The 9551-nt window shown below is 43.9% G+C and overlaps 1 protein-coding gene across 1 annotated transcript; it reads left to right on the plus strand.

Moving 5' to 3' along the window:
• The first annotated feature begins 2030 nt into the window (after nucleotides 1-2030).
• Nucleotides 2031-8774, plus strand: ODF1 (outer dense fiber of sperm tails 1). The gene is made up of 2 exons (XM_033155696.1): nucleotides 2031-2465; nucleotides 8282-8774. Exons 1-2 carry the CDS (start codon nucleotides 2170-2172, stop codon nucleotides 8595-8597), a joined length of 612 nt encoding a protein of 203 aa, XP_033011587.1. The 5' UTR covers nucleotides 2031-2169; the 3' UTR covers nucleotides 8598-8774.
• The last annotated feature ends 777 nt before the right edge of the window (nucleotides 8775-9551 follow it).

The following is a 9551-nucleotide window of genomic DNA, read 5'->3' on the forward strand; positions in this document are numbered from 1 at the left end:
CACTCTACCTCCACAAGGGACCCCACTAGCAAAAGCAGGCCATGGGTTGATCCTAGAGCAATTTCAGTTTTTGGCTAGGATGCTTAATATGTACTCCCAGATAGTAAAGGTAAAGGGACCCCTGACCATTAGGTCCAGTCGCATACAACTCTGGGGTTGCGCCACTAATCTCGCTTTACTGGCCGATGGAGCTGGCATATAGCATCTGGGTCAAGTGGCCAGCATGACTAAGCTGCTGTGAACCAGAGCAGTGCACGGGAATGCCGTTTACCTTCCCACCAGAGTGGTACCTATTTATCTACTTGCGGTTTGACGTGCTTTCAAACTGCTAGGTGGGCAGGAGCAGGGTCTGAGCAACAGGAGCTCACCCCGTTGCGTGGATTTGAACCTCCAACCTTCTGATCGACAAGCCCTAGGCTCTGTAGTTTAACCCACAGCGCCACCCGCGTCCCAGATACAAGTGTCATAATGTCAGGAAACTCTTGTGTATTAGATAGAGGCAAGAAAAGGATAGCTATGGAATATTAGGGTGTGGTGATTGCTGTTCAGAGTCAGAGCTCCAGTTGCGTACAATCTACTTGGTGTGAATTGCTGCTAGTCCACAGAAACTAGCAGACCAAGAAGTGGGTGTTGTATCTGCTGTTGCACCAAAAACAGCTGTGCTATCCCTAAACGAGGTGATTTGAAAAGTCAGGGACTACAGCTGGTAGCAGACAGAGCCAGGACCAAAAGATGGTGCAGTTTGCAGCATTACATACCGGTAGCTACTACTCTCTCTGTGCCACCCCATTCATTCTCTTATATTTCCCTTCCTCACACATAGCAAAAGGATATGCTTCCCAGAGGGGCAGTCTGGAGAGCAAAAAGTGGGCCTACAGTATCCACAGAACAAGGTGACACTAAGGGTACATGTGAAATTTAGTCAAGGCATTGTTTTTACCACTTGAATTGTAGTAAAACCTCTGCAATCAGTTTTTGGGCTTTAAACCCTGTGATAGGATGTACTTTTCCTGTCCTGTCCTGCGCAACAGTTGTCTACAGGACCCCCTGAAAGCATTGTTAAAGATGGGAGTTGTACCCAACTAAGTTTTACTCAAGAGTAGAGCCACTAAAATTAATGGGCCCAAGTTAGTAATAGTTATTCATTTTATTGGGTCTACTTTGAGTAGAACTACCACTGAATACAAAGCAGGATGTTAAGGTACTGTACTTCACCAATTCATAGAATTTTGTAAAACCATAGTTCAGGGCATCCTGATCAAAGCAAAAGTCTGAAAATTGAGCCTTTTATATTTCTCGCCTGAAACCTGTGACATAATGGCCATTTCACAATATCAGAGTAATTACAAGCAGTAGGAGGCAGTGGGCACAGAAAACTGAATCCCGGTGTATTTTAACTAAAAACCATCTGAGGGAACTTGGTATTATTTCTGAAGGAGGTGGAGACATCTTCAGTCTTGTTACCCAAGAATTAGATCTTCAGAAAGTTTGAGGGATATCTCTTAGGAGGCCACATTTTGAACGTAAAATGGTTCCTGAACTAAATTTTGAGTTTAAATTTAATAGTTGGCCCCCAATAGTAATGTTATAAGACATTATTCATCAGTGGATTTGGCTTTTCAGGATATGGGCCTGATTTGCTTTCTGCCTATATGTTTTATGTTTCTGTGTTTATAAGGACAATTGTACAACGTCCAAGTATTTCGCCCAAACCAATCTTTAGTTCCTATCACAACATCATTAACATACCCACATCGCACTCATTTCCTACTAAGAGTACAAGATACCCCCCTGAGAAATTCTGAAGTCTGTAATTTGGGCTTTTAACAGAAGTCTGTAATGGCTTTTAACAAATACCACAAACTCTGAGCTTTCTGACTTCTTTGTACATGAAAGAATGACCTTGATGCTTCATCACCAGGGTGGCATTTTATATTCAGCAGCTGAGACACAACCACAGTTTACCGTCCCCATGGCGATGGCTAGACTGTGACATATATGCAAAGCAATGATGTCATAAACGCCATGCTGGAATACAGCCAGAACACCAGTTGCTTGCTCCTTAATGCAAACTTCTGGCCGGGGCTTGCAAGACCAATTTTTTTTCCCCTGACGAGTGCCCTTTATTGAAGGCTGTACTCGTCGGTTAATATGGTTTAATGCCTACTCATGGCAACGCTCTGCAACGCCCTGGAAGCTGTTAGGCGAGATTTAAGGCGAACCGACAGAGAAATAAAGAAGCGCTTAAGGCTTATGGACATGAGTTGCTGCCCTAAATCCTGCGAAGTCCAGGCAACCTGCCTCTGTGATATAAGTCTCCACCCACACTGTTGCTGTCTTCTCCACCCCTACCCGCACTGCCTGTGTGACATACTATGCTGTCGTCCCTGTAGACCGCCTTGCCTCTCACCTATGGAGCGTAAAGCTATCAGGGCTAAGATAGAAGCTGAGCAAGAACTGGCCAGGTAAACAGGTTTCTCTAGTTTGTCACTTGTGTAATTATTTAACAGTTGCTGTTAAGGTGTTAAAAGGAGCAGGGTGGAAGCAATGGGGAGTGCATTTGTTCCTATGTATCTAGTTCCATAAAGGGCTGCAGATGGTGCTGTGGTCTAAACCAGGGGTGGCCAACTGCCAAGAGACTGCGATCTATACACACAGTTAAAAACTGGCATTGATCTACTGGCAGTTGAGTTTTTTCAGGGAGGAGGTAAAATGTTGAGCTTTTTATTAGGGGAGCCACAGTTGTTCAGCTTCTTTGGGGGGCAGCCAGTGATCTACCACACACGTCCAGTGATCTACCGGTAGATCAAGATCTACCTGTTGGACATGCCTGGTCTAAACCACTGAGCCTAGGGCTTGCGGTTCGAATCCCTGTGATGGGATGAGCTCCCGTTGTTCGGTCCCAGCTCCTGCCAACCTAGCAGTTCAAAAGCACACAGTGCAAGTAGATAAATAGGTACCGCTCCGGTGGGAAGGTAAACTCGGCGTTCTGTGCGCTGCTCTGTTTCGCCAGAAGCGGCTTAGTCATGTTGGCCACATGACCCAGAAGCTGTCTGGACAAATGCCGGCTCCCTCGGCCTATAGAGCGAGATGAGCGCCACAACCCCAGAGTCGTCCGTGACTTGACTTAACGGTCAGGGGTACCTTTACCTTTATCTAGTTCTGTAATTCGACCACTGCAACAATAGATGTCCTACAAAAGAGGAAAAGGAAGCACATTTGCTGTTTCCAGGTCTGTTTTAAACTGGGTCCTTCTGCATGTTGCTATTTCATTGCCTAATTGTTAAATTTGTATACTATCCTATACTCATAGATCTCAGGGCGGTTCAGAACATAAAAGTTATTTAGGAGGTCACCAACTTGGATGGAGCCAAGTCCTGCCACCCTCTCCTCTCCCCCACCACCTTTTTTTTAAGATTCAGAATTTTTTTAAAAAAGATGAACTGCTTCTTCACACAGTGGCGTGGTTAAGCTGTGGCATTTACTCCCACGAGATGCAGCGGTGGCCACCAATTTGGGTGGTTTTAAAAGAGGATTGGACAAATTCATGGGGGATAAGGATATCCATGGCTACCAGTCATGATGGCTATGCTCTGACTCTGCCCTTGGAGGCCGTACTGCTCCTGAATGTCAGTTTCTGGAAAACACAGGAGGGGAGAGGTGCTCCTGCGCTTGGATTCTGCTTGTGGGTTTCCCATCGGCAACTGGCTGGCCATTGTGAGAACAGAATGCTGGACTAGATGTGTCATTGGCCTGATCAAGCAAGCCCTCTTATGCTCTTAGAAGTGCATTATGTATGTACTTTTAAAGCCTGTGAAGGCACCGCAGCTTTGGAATGCCCTCTCAAGGGAAGTACACCAACAAAGACACTGTATTTCATGCATGTCCAAAGTCTGTTACGGGCGCTTAATTTGGCCCCCACGGCAGTTTATCTTCTGGGGTAAAATCCTTAAAAAAGCTCAACAACTTCAGTCCGCACAATGTAGTTGGCATCAAGGTTCCAGTGGGGTATTCCCCCTCCCCCATTTAATCTGGATTTACCCATTTATCAGAAAATCCCATAAGTTTCTCATTCGTTTGTTTTTAAAATGTTGGCAATGACCAAATCAATACTAAGCCCCTGGCAGGAAGCACATGTGAATAAGTAGAAAAACAGAGCCTGCTGGCTCAGGCCCATCTAAGCCAGCAATCCTGTTCACACACAGTGGCCAACCAGATGCCCACGGCCAGTATCTGGGTGCAACAACATTGTCTCCACCTGTGATTCCTAGTAACTGGTATTCAGAGGCATGATGCCTCCAACAGTAGGGGAAGAACATAGCTATCAAGATAGTATAGCAATGCTCCAGGGACAGAAGTGCTTGCTTCCCCCACACCCCAGAGATCCTTCCTGCACTCCTGATTTGATGCTGTAGAACCCAAATAGGATAACAGGAAAATGTTGTGTTGGGAAGCCTCAGTGGCGTGATTTTTGTAAGGAAACAGCTTGCTTTCTCATAAGCAATATTAGACAATAATTAGACCCTTGTGGCAAAAATGACCTATTCTCTTATATTCTCATAATTTGTGGATTCTCATTTTAGATTTGCATTGCACACATGCCATAGTTATCAGCAGAAATATGCAAAATTTTACAATCGTACAAGCAAAATAATCACACAAACAAAATTCTTCCCAAAGCGTGGGATAATCTCCCCTTCAATGCAACTCTTAAGACTCAGCTACATTAGTCAAAAAACAGTGCTTTGAATGCGTTATAAACATGCAACACAAGGTGGCACTAGAGAGCAAAAAGATTTTATTTGCCATTTTCCATAGCGTTCCCCCCCCCCTTTTGTTATAACAATTTAATTTCTGACTTTTTATAGCATTTTTTCCTGTGTGTAGCTGGTTGGCCCTGTGGGAACAGAATGCTAGACTAGGTGGCCTTTGGTCTGATCCAGCGGGCCTTATTACTATCACAACAGTCAAACAATAAATAAAACATATCAAGAAGCACGCATCAAGGTTGATCAATTTCCACATAAATCTTAAGGTCTAAAAATAACAATTGCAGAAAATTAATATCAATAACAGCAACAAGAAAGCCCAACAAAAAAACACTAAACAATCCCTCAGCCCAATAATCTGTTCAGCAGCCTCCACTTTTGTAGTTTGAGTCAGTCAAGGCCCTCCCAAGCCAGGTGGGAAAAGCCAGCAAGACAGGGAGCAGGTCTTCCAGGACTCACAGCCAAGATGGTCTCTGGCTGTATATAATTTGAGACTCATATAAGCACCACACAGGAAACCAAAGTTTTACAGCCAGTGGTTAGACAGATAACAGAATTAGTGTGGCCAAAATACATACGCATCAAATAAATTCAAGGAATGGCCCTACCTCGCAGGGTTGCTGTGAGGATAAAATAGGAAATTCCATGTATGTTGTTATGAGATTCTTGGCAGAAGGGTGCACTACAAACATGTGATTACCTGGCCTGCCACTGCATCATTTATCATTGAGCATGTTCACCTTTCAGCAAATCTGAAAGTGGCGTTTGGATTTTGATTGTAAGTGGAATAAAAAAGCCATGTTCGTGTTTCCTTTTGTGTGCTTGTATACTACTTTTAGTCACTAGGTAACTTCAGAACAGTTTCCATAATAAATAAATCCATGGGCAATATCCAGCAAAATATTTCCATTAGCTCAAGGACTTCTGACTGTGCAATGGAACTTCTTCTCCCTCTATGCACCCACTAAACCCATTCTGGGAGTTTCTCTAACCTTCCAGAGCAGATTTCAGGAGGGATGTGGATGGCGCTGTGGGTTAAACCACAGAGCATAGGGCTTGCTGATCAGAAGGTTGGCGGTTCAAATCCCCACAACAGGGTGAGCTCCCGTTGCTCAGTCCCTGCTCCTGCCCACCTAGCAGTTCGAAAGCACGTCAAAGTGCAAGTAGATAAATAGGTACTGCTCTGGCAGGAAGGTAAATGGCGTTTCCGTGCACTGCTCTGGTTCGCTAGAAGCAGCTTTGTCATGCTGGCCACATGACCTGGAAGCTGTACAGCGGCTCCCTCGGCCACTAAAGCGAGATGAGCGCCGCAACCCCAGAGTCGGACATGACTGGACCTAATGGTCAGGGGTCCCTTTAGCTTTTAAGGTTGCGCAGAGAGAGGAGAAATGAGGGAGGGGAAGTTATTTTGAGTCCTTGCACTTACCAGTAGTAGTGGAACTGCTTAATTGGATCCTGCCCCATATCATTAAAGATCACACAACACAATTAAAATACCTAGCAATAAAATATAGATCATTTGGTAGAGCATGAGACTCTTAAATCAAGGTCATGGTTTCAAGCCCCACGTTAAGCAAAATATCCCTGCATTGCAGGGGGTTGGACTAGATGACACTTGTATTCCCTTCTATAATAAAAGATAACCCCCAAGTTCAAAAACAGTCTAACCATAGCCTGTGACAGCTAGAGAAAGAAAGTATGTTTTCAGCAGGTTATGGAAAACCCCATCTGTGTTGTGTCTGCTCTTGACTCCACAAAGAGGGAGCTTTTCAGAGAAGGCTCTACTCCAGGTCCCTTCACAATAAGATATGTCCATTGGTGGATCCACAAGCAGGGCCTTCCCTGCTGATCTCAGGGGTGAGGAAGGGGACTTTGATAAGTGCTGCTCCATCAAATCAAATACCGGTACCCAAGATCCTATGTCATTCAAGAGCAGGGATAAGCAAATCTGCCAGTTTCTGTTTTTCCCCAATCTTACGTTCGAATCACTTTGTGATTTTTTTTAAGGTTCTCGTGAAAATTTATCATTTTAGTGTGAATTTCTCCTAATGAACACATTTTTTGCATTTTTGTGTGTTATTTTCACAAATACGTGCATTTCAATGCACGCTTTACCCTAGTATATTAATTTTTTTGTGCACATGACTGGAGAGCAGCATTGCAAAATTTGGAGAAGTGTGAATTTTGAAGGATGGCTTTCCTTCAGCACTTGTTTCCAACTGTGTATTCCTTTTCTACATAGGCACATTTCTTTATGTGTCTTGCTTTTAACTATCTCTAGATTGCAAGCTTTTTAGTATGCTTATAAAATGTCCTGCATTAGATGGTGTTTATATATTTATCTCAGATATATAATTGCCAAATGGCACCTTTAACCTTAGTTACAGTCACCACAATGGAATGTCTAGGCTCCTCTTTTTTGTTACTATTTTTCATTTCATTTCCATACCACTTTATATAGTATATATTTATACAGTATACATTTTTAAAAAATCTCAAAGCAGTTTACATTAAAACAATCCAGAATAAAACAAATGCAAGCTTCAAGGAAAATATTTCCAATCCTTCTCTAAGGGACATTTTGCTTTCCCCAAATTTATTTACCTCTTTAATTTATATAGCTGTCCCATAGCAGAAGTACTCTAGAAAGCCAGTGTGGTTGTAGTGGTTAGAGTGTCGGACTAGGATGTGGGAGATCAGGGTTCAAATCCCCACTCAGTCATGAACCTCACTCGGTTACCTTGGGCCAGTCACAGCATCTTCACCTACCTCACAGGGTTGTTGTAGGGATTAACTATGTACTCCTTGGAGAAAAGGCTAGGATCTAAATGCAAAAAATGAGCTCTTCAGCTTACTTGCTTAAGAAAGCTGGAGAGGCCAGCCAGATGAAGATGTCAGTTGCCAACCTGGCATCCAGAGATCTCCACATGGTCGCAATTGGACCTGTGCCAGTTGCAAAACGCGGCTGGCGCGTGGCTAGTTTCCAACACTGCTAACACCCCTACAGAGAGAGAGAGAGAGAGAGAGAGAGAAGGCCACTGGCAAATGATTAGAGTCTAATATTGCAGCAAACCTCACAGATTTGTCACTGCCCAGTTCTACTAACACATAGATGAGTTCAACCCTGTGGCATTTCTTGTGAACTGGTACAAGTCGATGTATTGCAGGCATGTCCAACAGGTAGATTGTGATTTGGCTTCCTACAAAAAGCTCAACAACTGGGTAGATCACTGCCAGTCTTTTTACAACAATGGATAGATCACTGCCAGTTTTTTTATACTGTGAGTAGATCGCAGTCTATTCATTGGGAGTTGGACGTCCCTGATGTATTGCAACCATTTGGTTTCCACTGCCACATAATGTGAATCCATCAACACAATGTACCATCAAATTAGCCACTGCTGCTCATCCTGTGTGCGGGATTCTGGCCACTTGAAGCAGCTTGGCTCGTTTGGCTTTCCTATTTTATTATCGTAACCATTATTACTACTGCTGTTGCTATTATTTTGCAGAATTCGAAGAAGGATTACTAAGATGATGGCAGCATGTAGCCGCCCAAAGCTGCTGGCTTTAATGGACGTTAAGGGTTTCGACCCAGAAGACATTACAGTGTGTGTACAAGATGGGAAAGTTAAAGTGTCGGCTGAGCACGAGGAAGAATTTAAGACTTGCAGAGGGAAGGAGTACAACTACTCAACCGTCACCAAGGAGATCTGCTTGCCACCAGGGGTGTGTGAGAATGAAGTCACTTATACCATAGGACCCTGCAGTCTCGTGAGGATAGAGTCCCCAGGCTGTGTCCCTGCCTGCCTGCTTAGCCTGCTTTGAAGAAGACACTGGATGATCAGCTCTGGCAGCTGTTCAGTATTTGGATGCGACCTCAGTGGATCCTCAGGGGAATGGTTGTGTTTGGTTTCTTTTTTCTTTCTCTTTTTTAATATCGCCCTTTAAACGTGTTGCTGTCCATGTGAACCTTCTTCCAACAACGACAATGCTGAGCATCTGCTGGTTTGGCTGCGTTTGTTTTTATTTTCAAGTTGTGTTTTAAAGGGCGTCTTCATAGCTGGTAGTTGCCACAGGAGGGAGAATGTAGTGCTGGATTACCAAATAGGCAGAATAGGCACAGACCTATGGGCTCCGGCCCTTTTAGGGGGCCCGCGACAATGGATCAAAATAATATTGATTTGATCTTGAAAGTAAATTACAATCAAGCTTTCTTAGTTACTGTAAATGCAAAGCCGCCCCCGCCCCCCAAGATTTTGACTGCCTAATGGCCTCTACAGGGTTTAATCCAGCACTGGGGAATGCCATTCCTGTTTATTTTTAGCTGCGGAGCTGAAAATTATGGGGAGGGACCCTCGCTCGGTAGTAGAGCACATGCTTTGGGGATCAGGTAGCAAGGGATGGGGGAAGACGCTGTTCTCGAGATCCCTGGAAAGTGGCAGCGAGTCAACGTACAGTTCAGAGCTTGATGGACCAAATAGGCTGACCTGGCAGGAGACAGGTTACTCTGCCCCTGAGCACTTAAACTTGTAGTTTGTACCGCAGTAAAAACAGAACAAGCCCCATTTCACTCGGAGGGTTTTTTAACAATTCAGCGGTGTGTAAATGTCATTAAATAAATACATCTATGTCTTTCTTTATTAGATGTATATACTGCACTTCAGCATAAGATCTCAGGGCAGTTCACAGAATAAAAGACAGGATAAAAACTAGCAACGAATTAAAAACAAAACAGCAAAACAAGAGCTCCCCTTTCCCACAGAATATTAGAATATTAAT

Source organism: Lacerta agilis, chromosome 7, assembly GCF_009819535.1.
Source record: "Lacerta agilis isolate rLacAgi1 chromosome 7, rLacAgi1.pri, whole genome shotgun sequence".
In the NCBI taxonomy this organism is placed as follows: domain Eukaryota; kingdom Metazoa; phylum Chordata; class Lepidosauria; order Squamata; family Lacertidae; genus Lacerta; species Lacerta agilis.